The 16,307-nt window shown below is 40.1% G+C and overlaps 2 protein-coding genes across 2 annotated transcripts in view; both read right to left on the reverse strand.

Annotated features, from left to right (window-relative positions):
• LOC107093889 (ubiquitin carboxyl-terminal hydrolase CYLD-like) overlaps window positions 1-3,029 on the reverse strand; it is a 7,932-nt gene extending 4,903 nt beyond the window's left edge. Inside the window, exons 1-3 of the mRNA XM_015389211.1 lie at window positions 2,921-3,029; window positions 2,154-2,632; window positions 1,125-1,254 (exon numbers count right to left, since the gene is read on the reverse strand). Of these exons, the coding sequence (XP_015244697.1) occupies window positions 1,125-1,254; window positions 2,154-2,632; window positions 2,921-2,933 (622 nt within the window). The 5' untranslated portion in view covers window positions 2,934-3,029. The remainder of the gene's footprint in view (window positions 1-1,124; window positions 1,255-2,153; window positions 2,633-2,920) is intronic.
• An 8,852-nt stretch (window positions 3,030-11,881) lies between these two features.
• Window positions 11,882-15,359, reverse strand: LOC107093896 (gamma-glutamyltransferase 7-like). The gene is made up of 15 exons (XM_015389219.1): window positions 15,224-15,359; window positions 14,932-15,113; window positions 14,712-14,860; window positions 14,528-14,645; window positions 14,381-14,448; window positions 14,227-14,300; window positions 13,955-14,136; window positions 13,806-13,893; window positions 13,586-13,716; window positions 12,978-13,066; window positions 12,646-12,798; window positions 12,420-12,537; window positions 12,189-12,326; window positions 12,027-12,108; window positions 11,882-11,934 (listed from the first exon to the last, which is right to left on the reverse strand). Coding segments are annotated over exons 1-15 (1,710 nt in total). The 3' UTR covers window positions 11,882-11,932.
• Between the last annotated feature and the right edge of the window lie 948 nt (window positions 15,360-16,307).

Below are 16,307 nucleotides of genomic sequence, written 5' to 3' on the forward strand. Positions count from 1 at the left end.
AGTAAAAGAGTCAGATGACATTTTTATCTGTCGGACTCATGACTTGGCAACTCAACAGACAACCGGCCTCTAATTGCTCCTCTATGCTCCAACAGCTCCTTAAGACTATCATACTTTATCTCAAAAACCACAAACTTTATTTTTTTAAATGCTCATTTTATTTGACAGGCCTAGACATATTAACAGAACAGCTGTATTTCTATATACCATAAACATATGTATTACACAAAAATAAAATGAGAGGATTTTTATTTAGCCCACAAGATACTCAACAACGGGATATCACTACTCATTTAATGAAAACACGACAATTGTGGGTTGTTGTTTTTTTAAGTTGGCAGAACAGCAACGGAATTTTATGCAAGTCTGTAAATAAGATGAAGTGGTATGAAGTGGAAGAAAAAGGACACAATTGCTTCCCTGATCTCACCGAAGAAAGGCCCAACTCTGTAACCTCTGTTAGGAAACTCTTTTCAGGGTTTATATCCCGTATTCTCTCTGTAAATGTTAATTAGTATTGGTTGACAGCCATGTGTCGGTAGACTCACAGTGGAGCTACACCTAATTCATTTTCAGTTGATGGTCTGAGTATTTTTCTTTGAGATCATTAAAGTTTATGAAAGCTTAATAACCAGACCTTGATTTAAAGTTTTCCCGCTCTAGGACCCTTCTTTAGCTTTCATAATGCTCTTTTTTTCAACCAAATTCTTCCATAATATTTGGGCTTTCAACAAAACAGTTATACTATTGAAGGTGAAAGAAAGCTGCTAAATTATATTGCAGTAGTGCATGACAAAATGTTAAGAAAAGATCAAGGGGTGTGAATACTTTTCTAAGAAACTGTATGTACACAGCTAGAAGGAAGGTATGTAGATAGTTTCATATGTACCATCTGCAAAAAATGTAAGAGCATGTGACATATCTACTGTCTCACATTCCAGAGCAACAGAACCAGTCTTTCTGGTTGTATTAACAACCTCTTTGTCGGCATCTTCTTGCAACTCACTGGTGCTAGATTAAATTGTAATCATTTTAGAGCTGGGGTCATTTTTTCCATCAGTTTGATTATCAAAACAAAATGTTATATTTCATAGTATTCCAGTATCATCAGAATTTGAACTTACTGCCAGTTTTGATATCTCTATAGTGCAGTCCGAGGGGGGCAGCATGTGATGGGATCACCTGGATGATGTCTGCAGCAGTGAAAATGGGCAGGGGGGCAACTTTCTTGGACAATAAATTATTTTCGTTTTCCTTTAACATGAAACAGACAAAAGCAGCTATTGAGATGCAAATCACTTTAAGTGCACAGATCTGAGGAAAATGATTGCACAAAATGTTATTCGGCAAATAATATTTTGTTTGTTAGCTACTAAAACAAAAAAAAATCACTTGACATGCTCATCAGAGGCGTAGCGAAAATTTTTTTATAAGGGTGGCCAGGCAATAACCAATGTATACTAAGGAGGGGCCGAAAGTTGATAGGCAGAACCTCAGGGTCAATCTACACTGTTCCAACAGGAACAAGCACAACGTCCATATTTCTAAATAAAGACTAGCTATAGTTTTGCTAACTTTGCTAACAAATAGATTCATATATTTAAACATAGATAAAAGGTATAGTAGATAAAATCTACATAAAATCTGGGGTGAACATCTTTTCCATTGTCATTACTTACCTACTTTTATCAATATCATTCTACATTAAATTGATATTTACAAGTACTAATATCTACATAAATTGATAATTTAATAGGTTTTTATTAAAATTGTTATTTACAGTATCTATGATTTCACTGAAGACTCTTAGATGACTTGCAGAGACACAATTTTCTCTTTACTGCATATAACACAAAATCTAGTTCTGAAAGAGCATGAATTCTGTACTAATCTTCTCTAATGTTGGTATATTGATGTGCATAATTAACCACCATGTTTTTGTTGTCAAGAAATTGTTAATATATATAAAATTAAAATGTTTTTAATATTCTACTTGAGAGAAAAAAAAATGGTAGGGGTGGCCAATGATTGGTTAAGGGTGGCCGTGGCCCCCCATCTAGCTCCGCCCCTGATGCTCATCATTTAAATGAGTGCATCCGAAAAATGAATTGCACAGATTCTGAATTCATTTTGCAAAAAAAATAAAAACTCACCAGAAATTCCACCTCAAAGCCAAGCATGCTCAGGTCTTCTTTTTTATCCTTCTTTCCTATTTGCATCAGGTTCTTCACCACACCTGGCAGGTTGCCACTCTTGTGCCTCATCACCACCAGGTCGCCCTGAGACAGCTCGCAGATGGCTGCGAACAGCTGAGGGTTGCACAGCAGCTCCAGGCGTTTACTGGGGCTGGAGATGTAGAGCAGCAGCTGGGCCTGGTGTCGGGTCAGAGGGTAGGTGTCCTCCTCCTTCACCAAGCCCCCGCTCTTAGGACTCCCAGCGATGGTGCCGCAGCCGTACATGAGCCCCATCAGCTCCCCGCGCCCAGTGTCCGACTCCACGCGGCCGATACAGCCGCGACAGAAACCTTTCCTCGACTTCCCACGGAGGACAATGAAGAACCTGTCTTTGCTCACTGCTTTGGTCTCCATGCTGCTCCGGCTGATTCCCCCCTCACCGATAAAGAAGGTGGAATCTAGCAGAGAGTGTAGAAAACAAGTGGAAATAAAGCAAATATAAAACTTGCATTACATCATTGCCTTTCTCGATAAAATCCAATAACCCTGCATTATTTTACAACTCATCTAATTACACAATGCTCACACGGAAATAGCCAATTCACTTTAATTTAAACCTTTAATATTTCCTTCATCCCAACAAGATCTATGTTGATCGAAGCATATAGTAAACATTATCAAAAAAAAAAAGTAAGAACAACAAAAACAGCGCAGTCTTTAGTATTAATTTAACAAATTGTACTTACTTCCAGTCTGCATTCGTCGGGATTAGTTCAGCGCTCCAAACCAAATGATCACAATGACAGGTGAGTGCGGACTTCCTCCTGACTTCTAACAGCGGAGGTGGTGAAACTCCTGTTAAGGATGACTTGCATGTGAACAATAACGCCTCCAGTCAGGACTCAGCTGCTCCACCCACTGTTGTTATCTTATTAGGAAAAAAAAAAGTCTTCCTCTGAGGCACCTGACAGAGGAGAACACGCAGCGATAACGTTCAACCTTAGATATCCGCTGAATGTGGCCTGACAAGGATTGATTTCCTCGTCACTGTTGCTGCAGACTTGTTGGTTACTGGAGATGGTTACTGAAGTTAGATCTGATACTCATCAGTTTAATGTATGTGCAGATAGGCTGTAGTAATTTCAGCATGGCGTTTAGAAAAATATAAACTCATTCAATCTTTCTTATTTTTTTTTTATTTTTTTTACAGCCTACAAAAAAGATAAAGGAATATGGAAGAGAATTTGGGGTCTTACATGTATGGGGTTCTTGTGGTGCCAAAAATATATTTATGCCTCTGCCGGGCCGGCCAGGGACGGCTCTGTGGGCCCCAAGGCCCATGGAGTCGTCCAGATGTCAAGAATTTTTCCAAGTCCCACCGCTGTACCAGGGGTCCGAATGTCTTGCTGCCATACCAGGGGCCGGGACAGTTTGCCGGTGCGTTTTACTTGGTTTAGTCCATGGGGGGTTGCTTAAGGGTGGGTCCCCGGGCCCGCCTGGTTCTGGCTGTTCCCCAGGGAGGTGTGTTGGTGGTGAGCCTTTCCGGGGAGGAGGCCCCTTTGGCGGAAAGGAGGTGCATGGGAGAGACCCCCTGGGACCGGCTCCAGGAAGGGATGGGGAGGTAGGGCTTTTGCAGGCGGGCCCAGGGGGTGTGCTTTGTGGGTAAACAACCTCCCGCCATGGATGGAATATGTTTATTTTTATTTTTTTTTTATTTTTTTATTTTTTTTTAAATCAAAGAACCAGATTCCTGGAGGTCAAGGGGAGGTTCTGACCAGCCTATCCGAGGAGGAGGCCTCTCGGCCAGGCAGAGGCTTGATGAGAGAGACCCCCTAGAACAAGCTCCAGGAAGGGATGGGGAGGTAGGGCTTTTGCAGGCGGGCTCAGGGGGTGTGCTTTGTGGGTAAATAACCTCCAACCCTGGAGGAAATGTGCCCATCTAATCCTAACCCTAGGGCTTTTGCAGGCGGGCTCAGGGGGTGTGCTTTGTGGGTAAATAACCTCCGACCTGGAGGAAATGTGCCCATCTGACCCTAACCCTAGGGCTTTTGCAGGCAGGCTCAGGGGGTGTGATTTGTGGGTAAATAACCTCCAACCCTGGAGGAAATGTGCCCATCTAACCCTAACACTAAGGCTTTTTCAGGCGGGCTCAGGGGGTGTGCTTTGTGGATGAATAACCTGGGAGCATGGAGGAAATGTGCCTATTTAACACAGAACCATATTCCTGGATGTCAAGGGGGCTTCCCCAGCAGCCTGCCCGAGGAGGAGGCCTCTCAGGCGGGCAGAGCATGGGTGGGAGAGACCCCCTGGAACCAGCAATCCACAAGCTCCAGGGAGCTAGGGCTGTTGCAGGCGGGCTCAGGGGGTGTGCTTTGTGGATGAATAACCTGTGACCCTGGAGGAAATGTGCTATTTAACACAGAATCAGATTCCTGGATGTCAAGGGGGCTTTGCACATTTTTCCATCTACACCGGCCCACCTATGGACTCATGGATGTTTTTAACACGGACACGACAGTGACTGCTGCTGCGTAACGTCGACACCCACATCAGCAGAGTTGCGAGATTTCACTTTCTAGCTCAAAAAATGTTCATAAACCGCCTGGATATACACAATTTTGCCAAATTTGAACCATAACCTATTGATCCCTTAGGCCATAAATCCAAAGAAAAACTTTTTTTACTCATAGACGGCCACCCTAAACTGCCTGATTGGGAAACATCCCAACCTGGCAACAATGCACCTAAGACGGGAAACGTTAGCCTTTAGATGCGAAACCCCATCATGCACCCCAAACATATTTTTGCAAAATATTCTAACATAAATACGCTAAATATAAGAGGAACATGGTAGTTTGGATTAAAGAGAGCATTTTAGTTTTATCATAATTCAGTGTGTTAGAAGGATTTTACAGTTTGAAGAAAAAGAAAATTAAACCAGGGTTGGTCAGTGACGCAGTGGGTAGCACTGCTGCCTTCCAGCAAGAGGGTTCTGGGTTTGATTCCCGGCCCAGGGTCTTTCTGCATGGAGTTTGCATGGTCTCCCTGAGCATGCGTGGGTTCTCTCCAGGTACTCCGGCTTCCTCCCACAGTCCAAAAACATGACTGTTAGGTTAATTGGCTTCTCTAAATTCTCCTTAGGTGTGTGTGTGTGTGTGAATGGTTGTTTGTTCTGTTTGTCTCTGTGATGGACTGGCGACCTGTCCAGGGGGTACCCCGCCTCTCGCTCATTGACGCTGGAGATAGGCACCAGCACCCCTTGTGACCCCACTTGGGAGTACCGGTAATCGTGTTAGAAAATGGATGGGTGGACGGAAAATTAAACCATATGCCAACTGTCACAAGGATGTGCATGTCAAGGAAGGGCTATATATACTGCATGCATCATTTAATTAGTTAACATTGTAGTACTTCTTGAGCTCCTTGAGTTATTTAGTGTCACAGGTAGCAGAGTAAATGTTGGAGCCGGTATGATTAAAGGAGGCCCGGCCCTCACACTGCAATTTGGATCGGCCCTCGGTATTAAAGATTACCAGTCAGAGTCTGGGTGTGACGGTGTCGTACAGACTATACTAACTGATATAGAAAAAATATGTCAGAAAGTCATTAATAAAAAAAAGCAAAACCAAAGAAAAAAAAAAGAAATATTAAATTAAAAGAAACACCATTTAGTTCACAGAAAGATGGAACAAGTGTGCAATAATAAATTCTTAAGCAGTAAAAAACATCAATTAGATTAGCAGTTTATCAAATTATATTGAATTATTTTCATAATGGGTCACATTTTTAATTTCCATTTAAAAACAAACATTATGCATTTGGTAGATTCTCATGGAATTCCCTCTCTGGTAGCTTGCAAAAGCTTAGTACTAAATGCAAAAGCTAGAAGCTCTTGGAAACTTTTGCAAAAGCTAAACGCAAAGCTTGGACACCTTTGGCTATTTTGTGAGCTCCTAAGTTACTTTTGGGAGGTCTTGCAAATTTGTAACCAGCTTTATAAACCCCATTGAAAGCCATATTTTAAACAACTTTTATATTCCATACAATAGTTAGAAGGCTAGATAATCTGAATTTCAAAAGGAGAGGTTATCTAGCAAACAAAACATGATTTCAGCTATCTAGGAATGAGTTTCTTGCCTCTTTAAAAACTCTGTGTATAATACCTTTAGTTATAAGAAAAAAGAAATCTGAAAACATATTCAAGAGCAGAGTATATATATTTTTTATTTTTACTTATTTGCGATACTCCTGTAATATAGAAACATCATAACCATATTTGCATCAGTTCTTCTAAAGAAAAGGGTTTTTCACAAATCTATAAAAATGCATAAAGAAAACTGTTTAGAATATCTGTCGCTGCAGAAATTCTGTTAAACTTGCCAAATCATTCTCACAATTATATATACACACACACACACACACACCCACACACACACACACACACACACACTTAATGTATAAGTAGGTTAGAGATGTGATGATCAGAGGGAAATGTTTACATCAGTTCAAATTAAATAATACCACATTTGAAATACAAACTGTATTTTTACTTCTGATAATTTTCTCACAACTTTTCTGTTGGTTGTTCCTGCCTGTACCAGTAGGATTTGTTGTCCTCTATTTATAAACCCGTGTACACCACTGGTCTGAGTAAATAGAGATCAGTGGTGTACACATGCAGAGACATGTTTCTAAGACATCTGGTTATATAACATTGTATTCTTTTCAGAAACTGCAGCTTTATTAGCTCTGGCTTCTACATTCAACTGAAATTCACCCGGCAACAAAGTTTCTCTGGATATTTAAAGAAATTTATATTTTCAATCAAATGAAGTCTACAATATGAAACACAGACTGGTGTCAGGAAGACAGGATGCCATCTGTTCTTTATGACGCAGTCAGCATGCATGTGTGACAGGATCTTGACTTTAGATCAGTTTTACATAAAAGCTCTTATCTACTTCAATATTAGCACACATAGGGGCTCGTCTCCTTAACAGGCACCAGAATCAAGTTTTTAATCACAAATTTTATCCCTGAAAAGTATAGGAAGTCACACGCAAGGAGTTGCAACTTTAACACAACGTGAGTGAACCGGTTTGTCTTCTTTTTGGCTAAAGGTCATTAGTCTTAGATGACAGAACTTTGCGTGGATAGGGAAAGCAGATTTTAATTCAGTACAGTAGTAGGCAAAATTTTGTCTAATTAAATATTTGAAAAGTGCAGCATCTCTTAAAATTCCATTTCCTTTCCCCTTGTTACCTCTAAATTAGATACAGTGCAACCAACTTCAGAAGTTATGTGTTGTGGTTGTTTTCTCTATTTGTACAGTCTTGCCCTCAGCTTGACACCACATGGTCTGGGTTGTTTTTCTTCACTGCTTAGTAGCACCAGGTGGGCGGGGTCTTCATAGCTAGGTAGTTAAAAAGTGAAAGGATATGATTTGTGTGAAACACAAAAAAAACATGCAAGAATGAAGAATGCCTGTCCTGGAGCAAATTCAGTGCTACAGACTGACATTTCATAGACCCAACAGTGGGATTTTACTGCAGTGGTTTGAAATGTTTTGCATACAGCTCTGAAGCAACAACACACAACTTTCAGCAAATGTATGTTCTTAAGGAATCCAACTACGGGCCCAGAAAGCAGCAGATTTGGATACCTTCTTGGGGTCTGCATCAGAACTGTGTTCAGAGGGTTTGTGTTGCTGCAGATATAGCATTATTCTTGTCTTCTCAGCTTTTAATCTAATTTTTGTAGCTTAGGAATGTTTTTTTCTTACCTATTGCAAACATTTGGGATATAAAAAAGGAAAAAAACAACATGATCCATTAGCTATATAAACTTTTGGTTTGATATGCTTTTTATTTTGAAATGTGTCCTGTTTTGCCTTTAAAGCGCTGGGAACCGATGTCACAGAGCTGGATGATAGCCAAACAGCTTGGCTTTCACAAGCAGACCTTTATGGTTGTTACCATAAGGTTCTGCTTGGTACGTATGTGAAACATTATCAAAAATTATTTAGGGAGCAAAATCCTTTGCAATGGACACTGAGAGGGACAGGACATGGAAATGAAATAGGGAATAAGAACTAAGGGGAGAGAGAGAAATAGAGAGACAGGAAAGAGCTCATGAAAAGAGAAAATCCATCCACCCATCCATTTTCTGCCATGGTTCTCCCAAGCCTATCTCTAGCTGTCTACAGGCGAGAGGTGGGGTACACCCTGGACAAATCGCCTGTCCATTGCAGGGCAACAAAGAGACAAACAACCATTCACACACACACTCACACCTAAGGAGAATTTAGAGAAGCCGATTAACCTAACATTCATATTTTTGGACTGTGGAAGGAAGCCGGAGTACCCGGAGAGAACCCATGCATGCTCAGGGAGAACATACAAACTCCATGCAAAAACAGAAAATAAAACAGCAGAAAGACAACACAGAAGATATACAGCAACTCATAGAAGTCTGCTTCCATACCTGTATGTGACGAGAAGGAACCAAACAGTGAAAAACAGCAAATAGAAGACAACAACCAAAGTAAACATCAAAAAAGCTTTCAGAGCAGCAGGTATCCCTTAGATTTCCATGTGTGTGGAAGGCAAACCCATGATGATTACACAATATTATTCAGGGTGGTATATGCATATACCTGTAGCTGCAGCTTAGTATTATTGTGCGTCTGTGAACACCTGGAACCAAACTCCCATGGTATGTAAGCACAGGAATGCTCTTGAATAGAGGATTTAAAAGTGAGGCTGAGGTGAAGCCTCATAAGGCATTTAACGATCCCCACAGTTCATGAAGCCTCATATGAACATGTCACCACCTACTGGTGTAGTGCATCACAAAAGGTTGTAATAAAATCAGATTTTTTTCTTTTTTTTATTGCAGTCATTTTTCTTTTTTTCCATTTTAAGTTCCCTTGAAATTGTTAATGATTGCAGGTTTTTTTTAAGTGTAAAATGTCTTAGAAGAGAACAATAATTTAAGGTACACTGTTTCTCTGCCATTTTAGTAAAATACAGTGTTTGTGAAAATTGGACAATGATGAGCAAAATGAATGGTTTGAAAGGGATTAGTCATTTTTATTCAAACAATCATTTTTCCACAGTTTTTGGTTTTTATCGGGTTGGAAGTTATGTGTTCAACCAATCTTTTGGCTAAACCTGCCAATCTAATTTGGCAGTGTTTTTATAGAATATATTACTATGGCAAACCAATACAAATAAGTCTCATTAGCCAAAATACTTAGTTTAATCACAACCTTCAAAAGTCAAAGGTAGGTCTTGAACCATCAACCTTAGAAGTGGAAGTCATTGTCTTACAGATGATGCCACTAACATTATTAACTATTTAATGGAGAGAAATAGTACTTAACACTAAGGTTACAACTGTGTCCGGTGGCTTGCTCAGATTTTGATCATTACATCGTTTAATCTAACTAAAACACTTCACCAAACTTGGTTGGAAAAAAAATTTTTTTTAGAATCTATCCAAACTCTATCCAACTGACACCAACTCTTCTACAATCTCCTACATCTTGACTGAATACTGAGGCTGCTGAAATTGCCTGTTGAAATTCTTGAGCTTTTTGAACCACTTCCTGAAGCAGTCACGTGGTATCACGGTAGCGAAGCTTCAGACGTCATCAATTTTGGCCCCTACCCTAAATTAATCACGGCTCAACGTGCGCTTCATGGAAACGCCCCCTCCATTACTCGACACACGCCTCGAAGCCTCGGCTCATCTCATGACATCACTAGGATTTACAAAGCTTCTTCAAAAGGAAAATGTGCTTAATAGCAGGTGTGGCCAGCCCCAGGCTTGCCCTACAGGGCCCAGGACAGAAGAAGACATTACAAGACCCGGATATCCAAAGGCACCCATGATCAATGGGACACAAGGAGGGCAGACACTGGGATGGCTGCACCCACCAGAGAAGGGCAGACAAGAGCACCCGGAATCCAACCCAAGACGGGCCAAACACCAAGGGGTGCACAACCTCAGACGACATAATGCAGAGGTCCCATGGTATATTTATACTATACTTGGTATGCTCAGCCATCAACTGAGTCATTTTGGTGATGCAAACCCCAGACAAGAAGTTGCACAGGAAGCAGCGGGTCCAAAGAACTTAGTTTCATTTCTATTACAAATGTGCACAAAGCTATGTCACTGTTCTAATTCAAAAAAAATGTAAATTTCTGCAATCTTGGAATTTCCATTAAATATTAGTCACAATTAAAATTGCATTTGAATGTGTGTGTATTCATGTGATAACAGCAATGCAGCTGCGGATGTAAACATGCTATACATATCCATATTTCAGTCACTGCGCTGGTGCTCATTGTCACAAACTAAATGTGAAAAATATCCAGTTTCCTCATGGATCCGGATATGCCGCGCCATCATTCTTCAACTACTTCCGATCTTTTTTCATCTTTGCACAAGGCAGCAAGGTCCGGTTATAGAATCAGGACACGTGTGATATGTGAAAAAAATGTGTCAGTTGCAGTATTGCAAAAGAGCATTTTTATGCTGCCAAAAAAAAAAGAAAAGAAAAACACCCTTTCGAAGCTTGAAAACATAATAAAAAAATAAAGAATATAAAAAAATAAAACAAAACATAACAAAAAAATATACATCATTTACTAATAGTGTTTACATTACAATGTAAACACTATTAGAACAATTTGAAGGTTAATGGAAATGCAGCTACTGTCACTAATGGAAAAGCTAAGTAGAGTGGAGTTGTGCTGTGGTCCATAGGTATTAGTGGAGAAGTCCCAATTAGAGTCATTTAAGCTCAGTAATACAGAAGTTTTGAGAAGGACTTCTGAATTCTTCTGAACCGTGTTAGAGTACAGTAGAGAACAAGCAGAAAGGTGAGGGAGGTGTTCAAAGCAGTATTAGTTTACAGAATGACCAAGCTTCACCATTGGGGAAAATCGAAGAAAGCATTAACCAGAAAGCTAGCAAATGCTACAGGTACTAAAATGATGACACATGTGAGGAAACCAGTTTTGCATGCCATAAATCTGTCCTGTGATGTGATAAGATTAAAGGCATTACTGAAAGAATACCATAGAAAGGTCTTACAAGCCATATAGGGGATACAGCCATTATGGAGGAATGTATTCTTCTTGAATAAAAACACCAGAATTTAACTTTATGGTCTTGATCCAATAAAATGTTTTAATGCAAAAAGGTTTGATAACACGATCCTCAGAAGGAAACACAGTGGAGGCAGTGTCATTCTTTGGATGCTTATCTTCAGCACAAACAGTAAAAGGGATTAGTGTTGATGGGAAAATGATAGAGCTATTTGTAGGGCAAAATCTGGGAGAAAAACAGTCCTAAATCTATGACGTAAGAAAAGGCACTTTTCCTCTACTCTGACTTACCTGAGCTTTCTGCAAAAATAACTTCACTATATCAGATAGATGTACAAAGCTGGTGGAGGGAAAGACCAAAAGACTTGCAGCCATAACCACAGGGAAGGGTAGTTCTAAATCATGTGGACTAAGGGGGCTGGAAAAGAAATGCATGCCCCACTTTAGATGGGGATAAAACTTCGACCTTGGAAACCTGGCCTTTTACTTGTAGAGTAGAAATGTTAAAGAGTTAAAAGCAATATTAAAGAAGGTCAACATGTTAGCTTCACTGATATTTTTATTGAGCACATTTAACAGAAATGTTTAGGCTTAACTAGATATCACACTGCATGCAGAAGCTACAATCTTTACTGGAAACTCTGGATGGCAGAAAAATAGAGAGAAGAAAATAATTACTCTAAAAATGCTTAAAACTAAGTCAGGTGTTAGCTTTTAAATACATCGTCCTTACAGCGAGAAATCTGGTGCGACGATCCCCCCAATAACATTGTGCCATTGCTCTCTTTATGGAGAAACAGGACATCTACCAACATCTGAAGGAAATAGTTTAATTAGTTTTAGTTTGTTTGAAATCAGATTCATTTATAAAATAGATTAAACAGTCTGAACAAACCTTTGTGACTTCATTCAAGCGATTAGTTCCACCTGAACTACTCAGAGCCATGTAGGTGCCACACTTGTTCCAGGTCGGAACCATCACTGCTGGCATGAGGAATGTCAAAGGCCTCTTTCCTGGCTCCAAAACATTGTTCTGCATCACCAATAGGAATATCAGTTTTCTTTTTAGACACAAAAAAAGATTGCAGGGTCAAATTACTGATTAACAGCTGGGTTGATGCTCCACCTGGTTAGACTCCAGTAGCCCGCTCCTCTGATTTGGCCAGAAGAAGTCCAAAATAAGACTGTTGAGAATAATTCCTGACTCTGTCATGATCCTGCTCCCAAACGGCCTGTTCAAGGAACTGCAAGGTTGTCAAGGTGACTAACAGGAAAAGAATGTAACATTGCCCTGCAGTTCATACCACACATATCCTGCAGGCTTGAACAGCATCACACAGAAACACCATCACCTTGCAACAGACACTATGAGGTCATCCGGTCCCATGATTACGACTTGTCCCGTCAGCTGCTCTGTTAGGAAAGGGTGGATAGTCGAGTTGGAGGCATAGAGGAGTTGGAGAACGTCCTTCATCCTTTGCTGCAGCCCTGCTGCTTGACCCTTGCTGGGAAAAATTAAATCCATACTTTGATTATATTTTGCACACCATTGTTTCTGTTGCAAGCAAATCACCGGGCAATATGTCCTCTGCATTGTATTTCGATCGAAATAGGAGATAAAGAATTAGTAGTTGTCTAGCTCAGACCATTAGCTTCAGTCCAAGTGAAAGAGGCTGCATTTTACCTAATCAATGCAGAAAGGTGGTCAATCACCGAAGAGTTGAATTGGGGATCACCCAGCTCACTGACCAAAGCTGAAGCTGTTAACAAAGCCTTTGTGTTTAGAAAACAAAACAAGAGAACGGCCCAGTTAATAATGAATTGGTCATCATGAAATTATAGAATATTTGAATTAAGTAACATGGTGAAAAAAAAATTAACTGCAGGTCAGTTTGCATCTTTGCCGACTGATGCCCTGTAAACAATTCACCCTACTCTTTATCTTGCCAATCAAGCATCATTTAGGAATAACGTAAATCATTTATCAAATATCCTCCAACCTTAAAAATTGCAATTGAACAAGGATTTCCATTCTTTCATCTGACTCTGAAGATTTTCTTCCTTTAATTTTGATTCTGATCCCATTCTGGCCTATTGGACTTTTGAAACTCAGATGATGACCTCAAATAAAACCAAATATAACAAAGTGATCGGAATGGGTACAAACTGACCCACGGCTGGTATGAAACCACCACATCTGGGTTATTTTAATCCCAAATGTTTTGGTCTCAACTTAAAAAGTTTCAAGTAGGTGAATGGGCAAACTGCCCGATCACCTGTAAATTCTAGTACCGCATCAATCCAGCGGGAAGTTTGATTTTCTGTGACATCATTTTCCCAGAGATGGAGAGTCTCAAGGAGATTGAGAGCTGCAATCAGGACAGCGCCAGCAGATGGCAGAGGGGGAACTTTGATTATATGCTCTAGAAGAAAAATTAAAGATGGTTAATGAAGTTTGGATAATATAAATACCATTTTTCTGGGCTATTCTGACCATCAGTGGACTCTTTACCATTGTACTGGCTTTCCAATGGTTGTTGGACCTCTACACTGTAGTTACGAATGTCCTCTCGGTTCAGGACCCCTCCATTTGCTTGCACCTTTGTGTGGAAAACACTTATTTCCTCCTTTAAAGCAAGAACTTTTAAATGTTAATATTACCTCTTTCTCTATCTCTTCTGATATGGCCCCTTGGTAAAAATATCTGACACCAGTTTCAAGAACTTCCGCCAAATCAGGCCTCCTAATGTAGGATCCAAATCTCAACGCCTGACCATCAGGGATGAAAGTGTCCCTGATTCGTCCCTCTATCTTATCTGCCTCTAACTGAGATATTGCAGAAGCTGTAGGCAAAGTCAAAGGATTAAAGTTCTCCAACATGAACTCGTGTTGTATTGAGGGGTCAGGTCTAAGGAGGGGAACATTTGACTTACCAAGACTCTGAGAAACATTGAACCCTTCTCTGGCTAAATCTGCAGCTCTGCTAATAATGTTGTTCCATGATAAGCTGCAGGGAATCAGAAGGTAACATGTCTTTCTTAAAGATTCCAAAAACAAGAAAAAGAAACCCCGCTTTGTAGAGCTCACCTTCCGTACATCTGGTGAGCACGGTGCAACCCCAAGAGCATCCCTGGAACTCCCACAGATAGACCTTCCTGAAAAAAGGATTGGTATTCACAGGCCATCCCAATAAACTTGAATGACATTTCCCCACACATTTAAGGTTGGATTTACCTTAACGTCAGAAACATTCTGTACCATATTCTCTGTGAGAGCTTTAGGTGCAGAGCCCTGAAAATTTATCACCTTGGTTCGATTCTGACGGGCGTTATGGACCAACATCACCCCTCCCCTACAGAGATACTCTGATTATTTACAATCAAACACATATTTCAAAGGATATAGAAGAGTCACCTACCCTCCAACACCAGACACGTGGGGATGCACAATGCCTAAGCAGAGAGCTCCAACGATTGCTGCATCTACACTGGACCCACCATCTTGTAGTACTTTCTCACAAAGTGCCGTACAAAGCTCATGGTCAGATACTACACCTTTAGTGAAAACCTGTGGAGAAACTGTGGGGATAAACCGATGCAGTCGAAGTGGAGCTGCAAAGAATATGAGGCACTACGCACCAGAGGCAGAAGGTTTATCTCTATGATCAAAGCAATGGTGACTCCGATAGCAAAGATGAAAGGTACAGCATGTATATGTACTGGTGTGTCCAAGGTGCAACAGTCCTCCTCTGTTTCTTTGAGTTCGGTCAAGTAAAATAGTTCTTGGCTACCAGATGACAGCTCTTTCAATGGAACAGGATCTGTAGCAGCAGAAAGGGAAAAAATCCAATCTTTTATGATATGAAATTGATCCTCATGCCAGTGATTTTAGTCATTTTTGTCAAACAGACAAAATATCTCTTCTGTTTACCTTGCAGCTGGTCCCCCTCAACATGTTTTTTTGTTAACCCATCTGATGAACCATCAGTCAGCTCAGATGAACTCCCAAAGCTCTTGTAACTTGATGTTAAGTGTTTTTTAAGTTTGGTTTCAGCAGATACATTCATTTTTACTGCGTTCCTATGCAGCAGAGCTAGTGAAAATAAAAACAAAATTTCTTGTTGCACACAAGTTGTGGTGTACACACCCACTTTGGCAGTAATTGTACACAGCAGGTGCAACTACTTCCAAAGAAATTAGCTCAGTGTGTCACATTGGTAGATGCCTGATGGGTGTGGAGCATTTGTCATCCAGCAAGGCGAATGAAGTGGCAAGATTTGCATGACATATGAAATTGTCTCTCGACGATTCAGATTTTACCACAATAATGACAAATGCCCACTTATACAGTACTATGTGGTTTGTTAATCACAAAGAATTGTTGGTAAAATAGTTCATGGAGGAGTGGATTCGGGACTTCTTTATATTTTTCTTCTTAGTTCTTAGTCTTTCTTGTTAAGTTTAAAATATTATGTATATATAGTTTTTAGGGAGCAGGAAAGAGGGAATAAAGGGAAGCGGAAAGACAGATTGCATAATAATGGAATAGTTATTGGATTCATTCCTTGTGTCCTATAGAAAAAACAAAGAATGATAATGATTTAGGGAAAACAAGGAGCAAAGGGCAGGGTAGGACAACATGGAAGGAAGGAACGATGGAACACAACTAAGAAGGAATGAATAAAAATAAGAGAGAAAAAATCAAATAAAAAAGCCTGGAGGATACAAGGAAGAAAACAATTGGAGAACAAAGGAGGGAAACGGATATTGTAAAAGAGAGGAATCGGATGGGAAGTTTCCCAAAGACTATATATATATATATATATATATTTTTTTTTTTTTTTATGTAAGAAATGTGGTCAGTACTGCCACTTTTAAAGCATCTTTACAGGAAAACACTTACTTACACATCATCTTAAAACGTCTGAGGCCATCTCAGTTGGTGCATCAACATCTTGCTAAGTAATGCTGAGACACTTGAAGGCATCAGTGAGCCGCAATGACAGAAACTGCAT

Source organism: Cyprinodon variegatus, unplaced genomic scaffold, assembly GCF_000732505.1.
Source record: "Cyprinodon variegatus isolate N-32 unplaced genomic scaffold, C_variegatus-1.0 Scaffold452, whole genome shotgun sequence".
NCBI classification, from domain to species: Eukaryota; Metazoa; Chordata; class Actinopteri; order Cyprinodontiformes; family Cyprinodontidae; genus Cyprinodon; species Cyprinodon variegatus.

Excerpts from the sequence above, each read along its gene's own strand:
- LOC107093896 (XM_015389219.1), bottom strand. The coding sequence starts at position 15,359 with ATGAATGTATCTGCTGAAACCAAACTTAAAAAACACTTAACATCAAGT. Across the intron at positions 14,449-14,527 it reads AGAATGTTTCTGACGTTAAG|GAAGGTCTATCTGTGGGAGT; the intron begins GTAAATCCAACC and ends TCCTTTTTTCAG. Across the intron at positions 12,799-12,977 it reads CACCTTTCTGCATTGATTAG|CAAGGGTCAAGCAGCAGGGC; the intron begins GTAAAATGCAGC and ends AATTTTTCCCAG.